The sequence below is a fragment of the Monopterus albus genome, unplaced genomic scaffold (assembly GCF_001952655.1).
Source record: "Monopterus albus unplaced genomic scaffold, M_albus_1.0 scaffold103.1, whole genome shotgun sequence".
Lineage (NCBI taxonomy): Eukaryota > Metazoa > Chordata > Actinopteri > Synbranchiformes > Synbranchidae > Monopterus > Monopterus albus.
In genome coordinates this window covers 1,573,901-1,594,061 of record NW_018127983.1, presented here as the reverse complement: position 1 = coordinate 1,594,061, position 20,161 = coordinate 1,573,901, and the positions used below count along the sequence as shown (strand labels likewise).

Here is a 20,161-nt window from a genome sequence, read left to right as displayed (position 1 = left end):
TCACCCTGGACAGGTCGCCAGTCTATCACAAGGGCTGACATGTAGACAAACAACCACACACACCCACACTCACTCCTACAGGTAATTTAGAGTCGCTGCATGTCTTGGGACTGTGGGAGGAAGCTGGAGTACCCGGAGAGAACCCACACAGGCACAGGCAGAACTTGCAAACACTGCAGAGAAAGGCCCCAGCTTGGTCCAGGCTAGAACTGCGCTAACCACCGCGCCGCTGTGCCGCCCCAACTGCAGAGTTACAAATAACAAATGTAAAAGTGCAGTTATAACCTGTGGATGATAATTTAGCCAGTAATAACCTAGAATCATGTTTCATCATCTCTTGATTTGTCTGAATATTTTAGATACTTTTTCTGAAAAATATTGAACATACAGTAGATACATTACTTAAAAGTACATAAGCATCAGAATACATGCCATCAAAAGTAAAAGTACCCATCATGCAGAATGAGACATTTCAAAATATGTTGCAATTACTGATGCATTAATATGTAAGCATCACTTTAGTGTTGCAGCTGATAAAAGTGGGTCTACTTCATATACTGCTGGGCAGCTTAATCTATAATAATCATCATCATGATAATCATTTTGATTAAAACTGTACTTTAATTGGGCTACAATCCACCACTGGGTATTCTCATCTAGCTCTGTTTTTTGTGTCCTGCTGTCATAGCAATCATGATGCGGGACAATCCAGTCTGTCACATCGTGTGAGATAAACTCCCCCTGGTGGAATAAAAATAAATGATTTCTGTAGATGGGTAAAAGTGTAATGACTAGACACGGCTGCAATAAGACATTAATCTATAATTGAAACTGTCTATTGAAGCTCTGACTCTTAAGCTCAGACCTACATAATGAAGACAAACATTTGTCTTCATGTCAGCAGAACTTGGTGGAGTTGGTCATGTTGGCTCAATGTGTCAGTGGTGTCACATCAGACAACTGCTTGTCAGCAAAGAAGCTCGACATATGAGCGTTTTCTCTTTTTTCTGAGCATCAGAACAGTTTTTTTTCTGTCAGCTGATTTAATGCAGGTGTGGCAAAGCAGAAGTAACACACTACCATCATTGCACATTTAACATTAACATCCACTGTCCAAAGGGCAGTTTCATTAGGAAAGAACTCAGAGGCAGAAAATACTGTATGTGCACCCAGATTAATGGAGAACTGTTTATTGTTCAGTGACACACTGGGACACTGACATTCTGACATGTAACCTCAACTTCAACAAAATCTCATGACAAAAGCAACAAAAATCTTCCAGTGACATTAGTATTTGGTACAGCAGGCAGGCAACATCTTACTGACACTTCACCATTACATGACGTGCACTTCACCGACCACTTGCACAGTGGTCACCTCAGCATTAGCCACAATTTTCATCCATCACAGCTGCAGGCGATGACCGGCTTTGTCTGACCAGCTTAGTGTGAGCAAAGTAAATCGATCCATCTACATCTTTACCATGGGATGAAAAACACAAATAGTCAGTGTTGAAAGCCTCTGTAAATTAAGATGTTCTCCTCTTGCTTATATTGCTCAGATGACCATAACTCAGAAGGCAATACCCTACACAAAATAATACATATTTACAGTGTGTAACTGTGTTGGAAAAGATTGTCACACTCACTTATTACAGCAGCTGTCCAGTTTAACATCACACTATTGAATCAGCTTAATCACTAACACTGCAGTCTGGCTGGTCACCACAGGATTTGTAGGTTCAAGACTCAAACTAAAACAGTGTAAATGACATTTAAAACATACAATTTCTGTTATGCAATTAATAAACCTGTCACTATAATGGACTAATTCAAAAGCTTGTATCACTGAAACACTACTGAAATAATTCACCAGTATTATATGTTTACTAAGCTGACATATTGCAGCACCTTCCAGTGGTAACATTACCGTACTGGACATACTGTATTACAATACCTTGATGTATTTGTAGGCATGGACATACAGGTACATTTGGCTTCAGTACAGTCTCAAAGCCACTGTCACCCTGCCATACCATGCATAGTGCACAGGATCAATGCCTGGTGTTTTCACATTGTGACGTGATTTCTCTGTTTCTATAAATGTATGATGTCCGTCTACTTGAGCGTGACTACTCGTTACTATGTGTAATTTTAAGGTCATCACTGAGAATATTTGACATTATTTAACTGTTCATGTAGTAACTAATTACACTACACATTTGTTGTTTAATTTCCACTGTGAATATAAATGATCCCTGTGTGAAATGACCCCTTTTGTGATTTGGCAAACAAAGTTTAATATTTTTATTGTAAGAGAGCTGTTGCTTATTAAATAAATAACTGCTGAAAATGGAACAATCCATGAGGTCCTTAATATGAACATATAAAATCGTTAAGTTTGACTAATCCTCCCATTATCGGTTTCATGATATGTGATATAGCAAAGAACTGGTGTTTATTCTATTTCTTTGTCTAAGCTCTTCAAATGGCATCTGCATGTTTGTAAAGAATGTGGAAAATACTATTACCTCTATCTTTTATTAGTCTTTGTAAAGGTACTGTTAAAAGACATATGATCTCATTAAAAGGTTACTTGTATGTGCTGAATTGCTCATGGAACCTGAAATACACATGTTAATGTGGAAAACTGTTACTAGCCAGCTAATACATTTGGACGCAAAAGACACTTAAAGCAACTGTTAAGAGATTTGAGGAAATATTCTTCTTTCTTGTCTTGTCCAGTGTGAAGCATTGATATCAATGTCATCTCTGCGCATCCATTTCAGAAATAGGTGGATGTATTTAGCCAGGCTTAGCACATAGACAGGAAGCTGAAAAAACAAATAACACTGTATTTTACAGGTCTATAAATTCCAGTTTATTTCTAAATAATTTCCTAAGAGGTTTCCTGGAAGGAACCATATAATTTGGTTCTAATTATAGGTATAATTAGACAGTGATCAGTTGGAACACTTCCACTTATTTCTAAATGTTAAGCTAGCACAAACTGGAGGCTTTTATTAAAAGGACAGAAGGTCAGCTACACATGCAAAGTGTTAAATTTGTCTACAAACAACTATCCAATTCAGCAAAAAATAAGAAAACCATTTCAAATAATTAATAAATAAAAAGCAAACATTAACTGGAGTTTACAATGAGCAATTTCTTTCATGGAAATTCATCTGGAAGCCAGTAATCACGTCAACACAACTCAGCGGACTATTTTTCTATAATTAATACCAAACTACATGGTTCTTTGGAGGAAACGTTCAAGAAATTATTAGGAAATAGCAGAGCTGTAAAATAAAGCATTACAATAAATAGATTTTAAAAAATCACCTAGTTGTAGCTATAGGATTGCACAGTAAAAAGTATATGGATGTATTAAGGGCTAGCTTGCTGACCAACAACAGATGTCACATTGATAGCTTCATTTGTAACTTGCTAGCCAAAGCTACACTACAGTAGGTTAGCCTATTTCCATCTGCTTCCAGGCTTTGTGCTAAGCTAGTATGAAGACTATCATACCTATCTCTGTACTGACTGCTCAGAGATGAGGCCTCACACTGTATCAGCCTGAGTGTGGGTAAGATGACAAACAAGTTCTGTCTCTCTAAATCTAAGGATGAAAACAAAGGAGCCTGTTCACTAGGATGTCAGACAGTTAATTCAAATGTCTGAAAACCTGGTGTAAAGGGCCATGAGCACGGCTTGAGCCACTGTAGTTTTTTCCTGGAGTCACTGAGGCACCACTTCCTTCAGCGAGGCCAGGGCTGAATGGATGCGGACGTGAAGCCTGTTCTCAAAGTCGTAGCCTGTAAAATCCTCCTAAAAACATGACAGGTTGATATCTGAAACATGTAACATACTGTATTTCTAACAATCTATAGAAAAATTAAACATGTTCTTTTACCTTTGCTTGAAGTAGCAATGATCTTCCTTTTCCCAGTGTCTGAATTGCAATACAAAAAAACACCAGGTGAACAAGTGGTCACATTAGTTTTTTTGGTCTCAAATTCCTCTTTGCTCCATAAGGAAATCTTAAACTTTGAATACTGACTGACCTCTTGTTTTGCAAGCAGGATACATCCCAGCTCATAGACAGCATACGGCTGGACATATGAGTTGATCTGTCGTCCGTACTCATCTCCAGCAGCCAGCTGGAACGACTGCACCACAAAATGAATACAAAGAGCAAGCTGAGTATCATGTATATGTAGATTATCTGTAAAGTCGTTCAGCGCTCATTGTGCAGCGATACCTGAAGAGCATCTCTCATATTTCCATGACATTTGTGAATGGCACCAAGAAGGAGATGTTTCAGGCCTCTGCACAAAGTGTCATCTAAACTCTGTAACACTGAGCAGACACAAGGGGAAATTATCACATACTGTAGGGTGAAATGAAATTCTTAGAAATCTAGGTGCAGCTAAGGTGGTTATGATGGTATGAATCATGTCGGTTGCACTCACCCTGATTCATTATCTGTAGTTTAGTTGAGGAGCAGTTTGGAAGCGCTTTCCACAGATACAGCACTTCAATTACGCCGAGGATGCACAGCTCTCTGCTGGGCGAGATCTTTCTCAGTCTCTCAGCCTGCAGATAGGAACCAGACAGAAAAGGAAAACTGCTGTACACGCTCATGATAATTTGCATAAAGAGAACAAGGGCAACATCTGCAGCAAACCCCACCCTTTTGACAGCAAATTGCTCTATCTGGTTGTTTTTTCTTTTGAACAGCTTCTGCACATCCTTGAAAACTCCACTTGCTCCATCCAGGTCACCTGAAGCACCCTGACACACTGGAAAACACAACAACAGGAACTGTACAGTATATATCTAACACAGAGTGGAAACATCCCGCCAGTGCAAGCATCCGTTAGTGTGTGGCAGGCTCACCTCCAGTCAAGTAGGCATAGTAGCACTGTGACCACCGAGATTCATTCTTCAGCCTTTCAAATGACCTGAATGCATCTTCAAAGTTCATCTCTATCATACTGCACCAACCTGACAAAGACAAGCAGACAGAATATAATGAATCCCTCAAAGCAGTGCATGCCCAGTGCCAGTATGTCACAACTAACCTGGCAGGAAGACACGTACCAATCTCATAGAGACAGACATGCTGGATCTCTCTTTGGTCTGATGCAAGCTCTAGTGCATCATGGAAACAGGCCAAAGCACTGTTGATATGGCACTGAGGACAGAGGAAAGAGCGTACACACCAACAGGCAATAATAACTGTGTCAGACACACAGTACATGCATGTGTTAAATGAGAGTTAGATTAGAATTAGATGGTGGATCGGATGTTGGTGAATGGATGAACAATCTGGCATGCATATTAATTATAGGTGGTGAACTGACCGATGGAATATTCTTTGTGTGTGTGTTTGAAATAAACACTTTTATCCAGTGTTAAAAGCACAAATAAATGACTACAGCTTTCAATCTGTAAACAACTACAGACTTGTTAAAGTTCTGTATAGCTGTCACAGATTGCTACCAGCCCTGAGCCAGCTGTGCATACCTCTAGCCTCTGAACACGTCCTTTAAAGAACATGAAGAGCGACGAGTTGGGGTAAACCACCGACTTTCTCTGCAGAATAGCTTTGGCCTCCATCAGACCTACATGTGTATCAGAGCCATCCAGAGCGAAGAAAGGCAGCACTACTGTGTGGTACCACAAAAGGGCCAACCTGAGCGACACAGCAAGAAGTTCATCTTAGACAGAGCTGGACAAGTTTCTTTTTTTTAATTTACATCTCAGTCTGATTAAAATTAGAGAGGTGAATATGTAACAAGGCAACTAGTATATACTAATAATAGCTGTGTGACCATTATCCTGCCATTAGACGTTTAGTTTACAGTTTGGTAGATCAGACCAAAACCCTTTGTTGCTAAAGCTGAACTGTAAATTTCATAACTGACATTAGAAACAACACTTGAGGGACGCTGGAGCTTTTAATCATACCACACTGTCTTCAAATTTCCATTTTTTAGGAGCATTTTGTGGACTTCTCATCCATGTTGGCTTAACAATTAAGTTTAAGAGTCAATTCTCATACTGTATATAAAATACTGTACAAAAGTCTTAGGCCACCATTAGTTTTGCTGTTGTAAAGATTATTTATATTTTTTTCTTAGTCTCTTTATCAAGATATAACCAGTGGATATAGGAAACATGTAGACAATGTTAAAACATTTTTAGAACATAATTTCTCCAGTCAGTTTTTAGTGTGACCTGCCTTTGCACTTAGCACAGTTTGAATTCTTCTGGGGAAACATCTTGACACCACCACAGACCCTCCACCATGTTTCACTGAAGGCTGCTCATTCTTCCACCTCTCTCCAACTCTAATTCTGACATATTGGCGATTACTGGACCCCAAAACGTCTACTCATCTCTCCATAATCCTCTTTTCCACTGATCTTCACTTTGGTCATCATGAGCTGTTGCATGTCTCAGCCTTTTCTCCCCGTCCCCCTTCTGAACAAGTGGTTTCTTGGCTGCCTTCCTTCCACAGAGGCCGTTCCTGATCAGGCTTCTTTGGACTGTGGAAGGATCGACCTGGCATCCAGATGAAGCTGCCAGATGTTGAGCCAGGTTCTTGGTGGATTTCCTCCGATCTCTCAAGGAAGAAACTCTGAGAAACTTCTCATCGGATTTGGACAGTTGTCTTGGTCTTCCACTCCTGTTTTTCAGTTCAATTCAATTCAGTTTTATTTGTATAGCACCAAATCACAACAAAAGTCATCTCAGGACACTTTACATAGCAAGGTCTAGACCTTATTATTATTATTATTATGGAGAAAAACCCAACAAATCCCCCCTGAGCAGCGCTTGGTGATAGTGGGGAGGAAAAACTCCCTTTAATGGAAGAACCCTCTGACAGACCCCGGCTCTTGGTGGGCGGCCTTCTGCCTTGACCGGTTGGGGTGAGTGGATAGAGGAGAGACAAAAGAAAAGAAAAGCAACAAGACACAACAACATATATCATATCTCTTTCGACCTGCTTGAATAATCCAGTTTGTTTGCTGATTTTTCAAATATTTTTCTGTTTTTTAATACTGTGGACATATTTCCTATATTTTCTAGTTGTATTCTGAAAAAGAAAATGAGAAGTAAATGTATAGTCATCATAACATTGCTAAAACAGCAAATCTGATGGTGGCCCAAGACTTTTGTACACTATTGTGTATGTATTTATATATTCGTGTCATTATAATATAGACTACAAGGCTGTAATTATTGGGGCCAGGTTCATGTTTGGGTGTTCATTTTTGTTTACTCTACCTGTACATATTTATCATGTCTAGAATTAGAAATATTCATTTTTTTTTTACAATTGCAATGAGTGAAGCTTTATTTTGAAGGACCACAAGACAAGAACCACTTAAAATCATTAAACTTACAATGGCCATAAAGTAAATCTAAATTTAAGCTGCATTAATTTGAGTTTTGGCCATCTGGCCATCAACACGGTGTAAGCATAACAATGACGTGCCACCTTATACTGTGAATTTATGGCCAACATTATATGCAATGTCTGTTTTGCTCTGTTTTAGCTTCTGCCAGCTCCTGAGAAAAATATCTGGCTCGTTACCTGCTAAATGCTACACTGTGTTCACCAGCTAGTCGCTGACTCCGTCTGTCGTTTTGTGCTGGGTAGATAGTTACAATGGGGGAACCAGTATAGTGACGCTGTGGGCCCTGAAACCAAAACAATGAGCTGAAAGATGTTAAACGCTCCACTGATTTTAGCTTCACTACATAGTCAGGTGATAACTGTCTATGTTTAGGTCACTATGTAGGACACCTTTCACAGTACACACATTCAGTAGGTCCACTGTTGACAGCACTATATTGATTAGTGCAGCTACAGGTAATTTAAACCTATACAACAAACATATTTTTACCTCCCTCAAAAGTGATACAACTCCAGCACACTCACGTAGCTAGTGGTGCCTTCATGTCTTTGCTCTCGCTTGCATACATTAGGGAGGACAGGCCCTGAAGTCGGTCGCCAGGGAAGCCCAGCAGGTTGATAATCTTGAGCAGGTGTGGTGGTACCATGGAAATGCACAGATGGAAGAGGCCATAGCCAAAGCTGACGGAGCCCTTGAGCCGGTCCAGGGCATCAGCCGTCACAGCATTCTCCACTGGTGTGTTGTGGTTTGCGTTGTCCACCGAGAGGGACGCCTGGTTGATAGAGGACCTCCGCTGACAGGCCTCCTGCAGCTGGCTGATGTCACTGTGGCACTTATTGTACATCTTCCATGCCTTACGAAGAATCCAGCCTCCTTTGATATATGCTGTTAGTAGAAACAAGACGCGTTTGATTATGTATGGAGATGCTCAAGTGGAAGACCACGCTATCTTTTGTTTTTAATACATGTGCAAAACACTCCAAACAAACAGTTTTCACTTCAACATTGTGGAGTGTTATATGTGGATTTTTGAAAAAAATAATAATAATTGAATCAATTTTAAGATGAATCTGAAACATAAAATTCTTTACCTAGCTACAGCTAAAGAACATATTCATGATCAGGCTAATTAATCTACTAAATATTTTTTAGCCACTCTCATAACACTTAAAATTAAAAACTCTGCTGGTCACTTCAACAGCCTGGTCCAGTCTGAAAGATCTTAACGGCTATTATCTTTAGGACAAACTGGAATAATTTAATTTAACTTTTCATCTTAAATTCCTCCCTTTACTACATGGGTTTAAGTTCAAATACACATGAAACTAATGACATTTCCATAAGCATCAGCTGTAGTTTATACTTAATTAGCATATGTTAGCATGCTAACACCCTAAACTAAAATGGTGTACATGATAAATATAACAATGGCAATATTTCCCAACATTGCCATTGTAAATATGTTGACATGCTAACGTTAGCATTCGGCTCAAAGCACCAGTTTACCTAGGCACAGTCTCACTGTGCTGTTAGCATGGTTTTAGATTCTTAGTCTTTGATTATCTTTCTAACCAATTAAGTGTAAAAAGCAGCAAAAATACCTGCTTGAGTCTAAGTGTCATTTCCAAATTCCTTTTTACAGCCAACCAGCAGCCAGACCCAAAGACATTTCATTTACAATGATAAAAGACAAAAACAAGACTAGGTCATGCAGTTGACAGCTGCGACTAGCTGGTGAACACAGTGTAGCATTTAGCAGGTAACGAGCCAGATATTTTTCTCAGGAGCTGGCAGAAGCTAAACAAGACAGGATTATGAAAACTTGTGATTCATCAACTAATTGCTTTAGCACTAACCTGGTTAATTAATGAGGTAATAATACAAACTCATGATATACTGTAATTATCCTAGTTTCAAGAAATCTGGTAATTTCTTATGATTATCCTAAATATAGAGGTGCTTGTAATTAAAAAGAAATGTGCTCTACACTGGATAATCTCTAGGTATGACCTATCTATCATGTTTTCTTGAGTTGTCATGTTTTACCTGACTTCCTGCTAGAGGCTCTTATTTTGTAGGAGTCTTCCTGATTTCCACTACCTCACCAGCTCCAGCTTCACCTCAGCCATCAGTGATTGAGCAGACACCTGGCTGACTGAACTCACCTGGGGCTTGTGGCTTTTCCTATATAACCTGTCCCCTGCTGCTCCTCAGACAGCAGATCGCTTGTCACTGGCCGCTCTGCACTGCGTTCCAGCCATCTTCTGTTCTGTTTACTAGACTCTGGTTATTGGATCTATACCCTGCCTGTTTTTGATTCTCCTCCTGTCTAGCTGTCCTCATATCGCACATCACCTGTGCCTACCTGATTTAGGAATGCTGATTATTTGGACTGTGGATTTTCTACGCCATCTGTCTATGTTCTGTGTTCTTATTTTCTGACTGAGTTCAGTGTATTTCTTTCTTGGTTTAGCTAGCTTTGGAGGACTTTTCTTTTGTTCTCATTTTTGGATGCTTATGCATACTTGTGCATTTGTTTACTCCAGACACGATGGATTTGAGTTTTTTTTACCTGACAGCTGCCCAGTGTTGCAGTCTTTTGGCGGTGTTTTTCCTACCTCTTGTGAAAGCCTGTGGCTGGTGTACAACCTGTGATTCTCACCTGTATAGCTCTGCCTCCATGCAGTCCCCAGCCTACAGCCACATTGCTCTGGGTGCACCTGTTCTTTTCTGACCTCTGACGTTAAGCAGAGCCAGGCTTGGTCAGTACCTGGATGGGAGACTACCTGGGAACTTCAGGTGGAGACCTGTCAATGCACAGACCTAACTCTACAGTCTTCCTGCCAGGTTATCCTTATTATTCTCTGGACATTTTCCTAGTTGGCCCATCTTCTCAGCCAGTTGTCTTCTTCCTGTCTCTTCGCTGCCTTCACCATTATACTGAGCTGTGCATCCATGTGTTTGCCTAAATCCTCTTATGTATTTACTAACCTGTCTGAGTTGCATCTCTTACAAATCCTGATATCTGACGGTCTGTGTTTCCATCAATGTCTACATGCAGTCACACAACACAAGGATGTACTGTGTTGCCAAGCGAAACAATTTCTATCGTATGGATTGGGGTTTAAATGTGATTACCTGATAGTTCCTGTTTGACGAAGGAGAGCACAGCGAGGTACACCTGACAGTCAGCAACAATAATTTGTCTCTGCAGGCGATCCACAACAACAAGGCCTGACCTCTGGGAGTCCATCTACAACAGACATACACATTAAGCAGTGTACTGCACACACACATATACACCCTGTACCTTCACCAGAGGCTGGCAGGAACAATTTCCTGCATAACCCAGAGCTGCTAGATGGCTCCCGCACTACTCACTCTAGTTTGATTGTGTTTCAAAGGAGTGCTAATTGAATCTGAGTTAGTTTGGCATGATCTCACTGCTGACTGCATCGTTAGGCCTGAGGCCGAGGACACAATCATTATCTGCCTGTCATATTAGGAGGCATCAGCCACAAACTAAGAGGAAATTCTAAATGAGCAGCTCAGTGCCATCAATACCAATTAATTTCAGTATTATCATAGTTTAGTTTGAGTTTCTTGCTGCCTTCTAACCGTTTGTATAATACACCTTTTAACTTCTTTGGTTTTATACTCACACTCTTCTTGATCTTGTTTCTGATTGTCTCTATCACTCCAGCGCTTTCACTCTCACACAGTTTCTCAGTGGTCCTCAGGTCATCACAGGCTGTCTGCATCTTTTCCTCCTCAAATGTCATCATGGCATTCTGTAATGAAACGCAGAAAGCCAATAAAGTGTTCTGTTCATTGATATATGTGGTGGATCAAAAACATTCAATTGAATTATTCTAATATTGTAAATTTGATTATCAAGACATGCTTTGAAATATATTTGTGGTGGCTTACAATCCTATAATAAGGCTAAAAGAGTGTGATGTAATACTAAAAAATACCAAGTTACAATGAACCGAGGAGCACAGTGACACCTGCACAGCTGTTTGGGGTTGGAACGATGCTACTCAGGTGACTGAAACAGAGAATGTTTGCTCTGATGTTGCTCAAACCTTTTGAGTCAGGCAGGAAATAATCACATGTACCTTAAGGCAGAAATAATACATACATGAAAAAATAGGGATAATTTAGTGAGAATGGTTTTGTGGTTTCCCATTACCTACAGTAGCCTAATATTAACATTTAACTCTTAGTGTGCACATAGGCATGGCTGCTATGATGGTCAGATGTGACTACCCTCACTGCCTCGGGGTCATTTAGTGTAGCATCTGGGGTCAGAGCATGACATCATCTCTAGCTTTATGGTGCATGAGTGTTGACATGGGAGTCAGTGAAAGTGTGTGTGTGTGTGTGTGTGTGTGTGTGTGGGTGGGTGTTTGAGACAGAGAGAGACCATGCTATGAAAATCTCCCTCTCCCATCAGGGACGGATGCAGCGTTATAGTAATGTGCTTTTCTGCAAGATCAATGCTGTTCTCGAGGGGAAGGTGCATCGATTATGTTAATGGATGGAAAAGCAACAGTGAGGATGACACCGATGCATCCAGTTTGACAGATTAGGTTAGTTCAGGTCTTGATACTATGTGATTTCTTCTGAAATAAAAAATTATGAACATTATGAGCTTCAATCTAACTGCTGCTATTAATTACATTACTCACTGTTTAGCTTTTTCTTAGCACTAAGTGACATCTCTTCTTGCATCTTACTTGATCATTTTAACAGCAGCTGAGAAGAAACTCACCAGGAAACTGACAAAACTGGCCCCAAAGCTCATCAGTGGGCTCTGGGTCCTACAGAGAGAAACAGGGACGAGGAAGAAACCACAGAAAAAGACAGATACAAAAAAGGCTGAATATTTGGTTGAAGATTACAATAAAATCTCAACCATGCTCTTCAGGAGACTGAAGGGAGCTTCACAAAGCAACTGAACAGTAACCTTGTTCAGCTGCATACAGTATCTGTTTGACATGCAAGAGAGTAATGCCTTTAAAAAGCAGCTGTTCAAAACAGGTTCAGACAAAGATACATAATACACAAGTGGATACGTCCTGGTCAGCTGGTAGAGCCTCCAGGGTGCATACATTTAACAGTGCTGTTAGATGTGGCCAGTGGGAGTTTGGAGGGAATCCCAGATACCACAGACCCAAAGCAATCATTTATTTGGAGGACATGTGAAGCCACGACTTCACTCACTTAAATATTTTGTTGGCATCCAATACTGTCACAGACGTTTAAATAAATGTTTTACCTGTATTTCCTGAAAAGCTCGTCGCTTTCTTTGAATCCGTTGTTGAGCAGCATGTTAATACCTCGCAGGGCCATCTCAGCATCATCTATGTGCTCTGCCTTCTCCTCTACCTGCTGTTGCTGCTGGGACTGCTCGGGGCCCGCCATTGTTTGTTTTACAGCTCACAGGCTGTTGGATTAAACCGGTGCGATGAAGAACTGAATATAATGCCGCTTCTTCTCTACAACAAACCAGCATTGGTTTATTTCCACTGACAGCGGAGACGGTTTTAAACAGAGACGCGCCTCTGGCTGGCTAAAGAAAAACTGTGCAGCTTCCGCAGGCTCCAGTCGTCCGTGCACCTCAGGGAGAGGCCAGTGGTGCCCAGACGGCCTCGGTTACACAGTACTTCAGCGACAGACGACCAGCATTGTTCCTGCAGACGTGTGTACGCTCAGCCCCAAACCAACAAACCGTTGCTCATTAGTAAATCAGCCATCCGTCAGTTCCCCCCGCTACTCTGGGCAGTGCAGCTGCATGCGATACATTACATAACGAGGATCTAGGCTGCCGTGCTGCCAGCCCCACGCACTGTAACGCACGCGTCAAACGGCCAAGCGTCATAACGCACAGCGCATCAGCGGGAGAATGATGGAGGGAAGAGGACCGTCGAGGAGATGCTGCATCCCGTCAGCCTCCAGCCCACATTCTCCGTCCGCACCCACAGACTCAAAGCCCAGCCCCCAGCCCTGTCCCCCAGCCCTGTCCTCCAGCACTGTCCTGTCCTCCAGCTCTGTCCTCCAGCTCTGTCCTCCAGCACTGTCCCCCAGCCCTGTCCTCCAGCTCTGTCCTCCAGCTCTGTCCTCCAGCACTGTCCCCCAGCCCTGTCCTCCAGCTCTGTCCTCCAGCTCTGTCCTCCAGCTCTGTCCTCCAGCTCTGTCCTCCAGCTCTGTCCTCCAGCACCGTCCTCCAGCCCTGTCCCCCAGCACTGTCCTCCAGCTCTGTCCTCCAGCACCGTCCTCCAGCCCTGTCCCCCAGCCCTCACTGAGTGGACTCAGACTGAGCGAGGCTGCATCACACTGGTCACAGTGATGACAGACAGGCGACCCAATGGGGCGGCTTACGGTTTGATTTTGTTAAGTTATCTTTAGTTCATGTCTGTAGGTTTGCATGTTATAGCCTACTGCATGAGTGCAAAAGACTCTGACATATGCACCCATTTAAGTGTCACAAGTGTTTTTATCACTTGTGACTTTGATCCAGACCTGGGTCCAGCCTGAGTACCTTCAGTTTAATATGAAGAGATTTCAGTTTTTGACTCTTGATTAATTTTCAGACAATTCTATGACCATGGTTTCACTTTTGGCAATTAAGCGTGAAATGATGGGGAAATGAGTGAAACAATAAAATGTGCAAATATTTGGGGGTCTGAATACTTTCTGAATCGATACATGTGGTAGAGCAAGGGACAGCGAAAGGATGAGATGACTGAGGTCAAAGATTCATTTTTCACAAAATAAAAAAATACAGTATGTGAGTCTCCTGCACATTGTCATCTGGTAAAACCAGTAGATGAAATAAAGTAGCTGGAAACACCCTCTCCAAGCCAGGGATAGAGCAAGCAGTCACAAAGGCTGCAGTGAAGGGAAACTGGATGTTCCAGATCAGGAAAAATCGAGGAATTCAGTTAAGCTAAAGAATAAATTAATACTTTTTCTTGCCTATTGTCTATTGTTGTCTGTTTCTGTTCAACTCCACCAAAGACAAAAACAGCAGTGGAAGACCAAGACAACTGCCTTCAGTGAAACATGGTGGAGGGTCTGTGGTGGTGTCAAGACGTTTCCCCAGAAGAATTCAAACTGTGCTAAGTGCAAAGGGAGGTCACAGTAAAAACTGACTGGAGAAGACATTATGTTCTGAAAATGTTTTAACATTGTCTACATGTTTCCTATATCTACTGGTTATATCTTAATAAAGAGACTGAGAAATAAATATAAATAATCTTTACAACAGCAAAACTAATGGTGGCCTAAGGCTTTTGCACAGTACTATACTTTGAAGTGTCTTATTTCAAATAATAATTGCATAATTGTAATTGCAAAATTACAATTTAAATGAGTTTGGTGTAACCTGACCAGTATTTTTAAACCTGCACAGTAACATAAGTTAGTTGAGTGGCTCATAACAGGATGTAAGGGTAACTTTGTCATGTATTCTACCTTGAAATGTCAGAAGAGAGATTATTTCTGTCTCCTATAAGTAACAGCAGGTCCATTTAGTTTGTGTGGTGAATTATGACACACTACAGCATGTGTTTTTAATAATAAAAGTATATTAGCATACTGTATTTTTTTCAGTCATAAGCCCTGTTTCACAAAAGCAGCTTAAAGGTGAAGTGACTTAGATGGTGGACTTAGACAGGAACTAAGAAACCAAAGATGCTTTTGGCAAAGGCAAAGAGATTTTTTGAAATATGAGAATAGAAGTTAGCAGTCTTGTTTTTTCTGTCCTTTTTTTGGTTAAACTTTCCACAGAAATAGCATCCCTCCAACCACCACACTTAGTAATTTTCGTGAGAAGCAGCAGGAGGTGACGGGAAAGTGTTTTGTGGACACAGTCTTCTGGGGAGGCGTGATTCTTGGCAATCAGGTGCTGTTCACTGGAACAGCTTAAGAGAAAATGAGCACATTTACAGCTAGACTGTATTGAATCAAAACCAAAGTAAACACAAACAACAGATGTCTCCTTACAGCTAGAGCTCTGGCCTATGATCCAGGCCGGAGTGGCCGGCTTCAAGTGTTTCCTCATCCACAGTGGGATGGAAGAGTTCCCCCATGTGACCGACTATGATCCACACAGCCATGAAGCATCTGCAAGGCACAGGAAGTGTCCTGCTGGTAACTTACAAGCTGCAGCAACCAAACTTTGTGATCACAGTACAGTAACTGAAATACCTTTTGTTTTGTCTCCTCCAGTTTCATGCAGAGTTGTTCAGCAGACAACAGAAGAGACTGGTGGTAACCGTAATTTCACACCATAGATCAGTGTCTGTGGCACACTGTGCTCTTGTGATCACTTATAAGTATGTTACTTTTAAACTAAGCGTTTTGTTAGGGATCGGGAGTGTTGGCAAATTAAATATGCTGATTTAAAAAAAAAAGAATAATTTGTTAAACTCACAAACACATAGGTTAACTTACCTCTGAGGACATTTCATTTTCACTGTTTCTGGTTTCACTTCACAGAAGGTGATTGCCAATAAAGACTGTTGGCAGTTTTCATTGTTGGCAGTGATAAAAACAAATCTGCAGGACTATATGGGTCTAAGTGTGAATGTGAACCTTTTAAGAAAATCAAGACACATTTGTCAGATTTTTTCCTGTAGGTGTACCCAGCTAGAATAATCAAACCAGTTCAGAATATTGAATCACTTCAACTTTAAGTCCTCTAAATAGTAAAATGTATCTATATATACCAATAGGGTATGCAGAGTCAAGGTTCATAATAATACATTATTAATATTACTGATATACTGTCCAAGTCTGGTTTGTACTGTATATATTAGGTAGAAATTGTGAATCAGGAGTAAATTGTTTAGAGCATTTGTTTTCACTAACAAATACTATGCTGCAAACCTTTGTTCAGTACTCCACTTTTCTGCAGTCCACGCCAGATGTCATAAAGCTCGAGGCCATCTGCCGTGTCACACAACTCTGCCTGCAATACCAGTAAGAACATCAGCATGGTAACAAATCACTATCGCACCATAGTGGATTGTTCTGGGTAGAATTTGGTTGTGTTTGTAGTGTAGCACTGACACTACAGTCAGCTAACTGTCTCTCCACCAGGGTGCGGTGCCATATAGTTCACTTGTCCTCTGCAAAGCCATTAAAGCTGATCCAGAAAGTGCGGCAGTCTGGAGCCCCCTTGGCAGTGGAGACAACCCACCACTACCTCAGGCTGTGTGCAGAGATTTATTAGAAGCTCTAATAATCAGGTAAACAGAATAGGACGTAAAACTGATAGAAATCTTAGTGTTTTCAGTCTGAGCTGACTACTAGTAAATGATTGGTTGTGCACCACCAGGAGCAGCTATGGTCAGCACTGAAAGCTGGCCACATTGACATGGTGGTGTCTGATCACTCACCATGCACCCCTGATATGAAGAGACGGGACAGTGGAGACTCCACTTAGGCCTGGGGAGGAATTTCATCTCTACAGTTTGGTAACTATGACAGTTATGTTTCTTATCCTGTGGGCAACTATCAAAACCCTAGTATGGCTGCTAATGCACAATTCCACTCAATACTGTATTGCAATAACATAGTGTTGCACTATTATAGACCAGTGATTTTTGACAGTAACTTTTACATTCCATGAGGATGTGCTCATACGAATCAAGGATGTTTCCTTTTTATCTAATTCAAATGGTCACAAATCCATAAAGGTTATATTCTGACCACTTTCCTAAATGCTTTGTAGTGACGTTCCAAGGCAAGAAAGCATCTCCAGGACATCCAAATGTCAAAATCATCCAGAGCACTTGAAATCAAGCTGCCAAGAATTTCCCAGGATGCACTGTGGTCGCACAACCGCCTCATCTGCTTTTATCACCAAAGCACATCCACTACATCCCAGAGTTAACAGTCAAGCAGAGAGCTAACTGGTGAGCAGCTAAAGAGAGATAGACAACACCAGTGAATCCTGCGTTTGGATTTGCTGCTGGTCATAAACATAAACTCAAATAAATGCCAATATTGGTTCATGTCTGCTGGATGGAGTGTCAAAAGGTAAATGTTTGCTAATTTATTCACCATATTTATATCAGGTGACTTTCATATTCTATATTTATTAAAGGGGATTTGTTTGACATTTTTCATTTTAATGAGTGTTTTAGAAAATACACCAGCATCACTGTAAAATCTCCCTGGCTGCTGTCAGAGTAATGCTAGTTTTCACATTAACGTCTGTCTAATGAGCAGCTCCAGGATCTGTCTCTACATGACAAATCCCCTTTGCTGTTCAGCTGCAAGAGACACTGATATGCAGGAATAAAATATGGGAATTTTCTTTTGCCTCTGATTAGTTGTTCCCTATGACCCTCCTTCACCCCACAAACCTTTTGACAGTAAACCGGACAGGGCAAAGTTTACTGGGAGGTAAACAAGTGCTATGTGATAGTTAAGAGGGCAGGACAATCATTTACTGATCTGGCACAGTGAGACAGTGGTCAGAGTCTGACACCAGGAAGACCGCTGACAGTGATCCACAATGTTTAAGCTCTTTACCTCAGAATAATGATGTGGCCTAATGTGAGTGTTCCTATGGGGAAGAACTGGTTAGATGCTAAACTGTATTTCATTGCCTTGTACTTGTACATGTGTAATGACAATGTTGAATCTAATCTAAGAAGGAGTGAAAAACTGTGGTAAATCTCTATAATGCTTATTTGATTGGTGTCAACTCAGTTGTCTATAGGCTCAACATTTTTTACCATTTGCCGGACTGCCCCTGTTCTGGACTTCAGCCAGGAAGAGAGGCTTTGAGCTGTCTGATGTGGCGAGGCTTCTGAGCCAGAAAACAGCCCAGCTGTGTAGCCTCGACAGCCAGAAAGGCAGACTTGCCCCCGGCTATGATGCTGACTTGGTCATATGGGACCTGTAGAGAGAATTTGAGGTGAGTATAAAGTCCAAACCTTCAATAATCATTAAAACCTGAATCAGCTGTGCTTCATCTTCTATTACACTCTGCAGATTGAAGGACACATACATCATAAAAACAAGGTAATTAAAATCTTTCAGAAATGTTTGATGAACAAATGGTGTGATGGCGTGAGCACAGAATTTTGACTTCTTGAATGTGTTTGTGCAGCTAACGCCTTTCCTTGGCATTACCCTGCAGGGAGTGGTGTGTGCCACTATCCTCAGGGGGCAGCTGGTGTACAGAGATGGCTCCTTCTGCCCTGAGCCTCTGGGGAAACATCTTCTCATCCCTCAGTGGAAAAAAAAAATCAAGCCCAGCTGTGAAGTGTAATAACAAGCTGTAATCATAAACCTCACCCAATCTGAATTATTGCGTTGGCTGACCCTGCTGACAAGAGCACCCCATGTTTCCTTAATTTCTCTCACACCTAATAAATGGCTCTCATGTTTTATGATCTCAAAATGTTATATAACAATTTTCAGCTTTAATAGATCCATGAACACTTGCTGGGTTAAGAGGTGATTCATAACTTTTTATAACCTAATAATATGGTCTGAAAATAGATTTAAAGGCCAATTAACAAATATTTGAACTAAAAGCTAGTAAAGAGCCTGTTTCCAGTTAAACAAAACTTTTGAACCTATGACTAAAAAGCAAAAGATTCCAAGAAAGTGTTTATGGACATTTTAAACACTTTTTATTGTTGTGCCATAGCTACAGTATAGCCACCATGCATGGGCTTAAACCACAGCAGTTTCTATACATTTTAAACCCATGTGATAAAGAGTCAGATGGATGTAATGGACCTTCATTGTATCCACTAACATTCATAAATCATGACATGTACTGTACAACCTTTTTGGGGATTTTTCAAACCTTCTCCTGGAGGATTAGCTCTATTAGAAAGTGTGAGCCACGTTCCACTTTGTTCAATTCGCACAGCATCTGTTTTCTGAGCATTCTTTGCATCTGCCAACCTCAATAGCCAGAGAAAGACTATAAGTTCCATCTCAAGCAAGATGGACCCTATCTTTATTTAATATACATATGCTTAGTGTTTAATTTTGACTTCGGCAAGATATTTTCATGCTGCACAAATTATTCTTGGAGATACACTATACGTATCCACCTGTGCAATAAGTCCAGTCGTGAAATTTCCTCGCTACTAAATATTCCACAGTCAACTGTTAGTGGTATTATAACAAAGTAGAAGCGATTGGGAACGACAACAACTCAGCCATGAAGTGTTAGGCCCCGTAAAATCACAGAGTGGGGTCAGTGGATGCTGAGACGCATAGTGCACAGAGGTCACCAACTTTCTGCAGAGTCAATAGCTACAGACCTCCAAACTTCATGTGGCCTTCAGATTAGCTCAAGAACAATGTGTAGAGGGCTTCATGGAATGGGGTTCCATGGTTGAGCAGCTGCATCCAAGCCTTACATCACCAAGTGCAATGCAAAGTGTCGGATTCAGCGGTGTAAAGCACGCTGCCACTGGACTCTAGAGCAGTGGAGACGTGTTCTCTGGAGTGACAAATCATGCTTCTCTGTCTGACAGTCCCATGGATGAGTCTGGGTTTGGCTGTTGCCAGGAGAACGGTACTTGTCTGACTGCATTGTGCCAAGTGTAAAGTTTGGTGGAGGGGGGATTATGATATGGGGTTGTTTCTCAGGAGCTGGGCTTGGCCCCTTAGTTCCAGTGAAATGAACTCTTAATGCCTCAGCATACCAAGACATTTTGGACAATTTCATGCTCCCAACTT

General features: G+C 41.2%; 2 protein-coding genes across 4 annotated transcripts; one reads left to right on the top strand and one right to left on the bottom strand.

The window, feature by feature from the left end:
- Positions 1-1,076: 1,076 nt before the first annotated feature.
- Positions 1,077-13,441, bottom strand: LOC109965755 (tetratricopeptide repeat protein 39C-like). 3 transcript variants are annotated; one of them, XR_002275688.1, is made up of 15 exons: positions 12,717-13,441; positions 12,210-12,258; positions 11,095-11,223; positions 10,571-10,685; positions 7,957-8,317; positions 5,532-5,700; positions 5,106-5,199; positions 4,902-5,009; positions 4,695-4,804; positions 4,475-4,598; positions 4,264-4,361; positions 4,067-4,171; positions 3,916-3,954; positions 3,688-3,830; positions 1,077-2,833 (listed from the first exon to the last, which is right to left on the bottom strand). XR_002275688.1 is itself a non-coding variant. In XM_020610046.1 (14 exons), the coding sequence occupies exons 1-14, from the start codon at positions 12,860-12,862 to the stop codon at positions 3,741-3,743; spliced, it is 1,737 nt and encodes a 578-aa protein (XP_020465702.1). In that variant the 5' UTR covers positions 12,863-13,441; the 3' UTR covers positions 1,077-3,740. The 3 variants fall into 3 exon arrangements, 2 of the variants coding, with proteins under 2 accessions (XP_020465702.1, XP_020465703.1); XM_020610046.1 differs by having other exon boundaries at positions 1,077-3,830; XM_020610047.1 differs by lacking the exons at positions 12,210-12,258; positions 12,717-13,441 and adding an exon at positions 12,127-12,198 and having other exon boundaries at positions 1,077-3,830.
- LOC109965710 (allantoinase, mitochondrial) lies at positions 13,373-18,728 on the top strand. The gene is given in 9 exon segments (XM_020609952.1): positions 13,373-13,830; positions 15,230-15,344; positions 15,448-15,636; positions 16,341-16,423; positions 16,544-16,667; positions 16,743-16,918; positions 18,197-18,371; positions 18,449-18,478; positions 18,567-18,728. Coding segments are annotated over 9 exon segments (1,512 nt in total).
- Positions 18,729-20,161: the final 1,433 nt, after the last annotated feature.

Excerpts from the sequence above, each read along its gene's own strand:
- LOC109965755 (XM_020610046.1), bottom strand. The coding sequence starts at position 12,862 with ATGGCGGGCCCCGAGCAGTCCCAGCAGCAACAGCAGGTAGAGGAGAAG. Across the intron at positions 4,599-4,694 it reads AGCAATTTGCTGTCAAAAGG|GCTGAGAGACTGAGAAAGAT; the intron begins GTGGGGTTTGCT and ends TCCTATCTGCAG. Across the intron at positions 3,831-3,915 it reads CATTGCTACTTCAAGCAAAG|GAGGATTTTACAGGCTACGA; the intron begins GTAAAAGAACAT and ends TCATGTTTTTAG.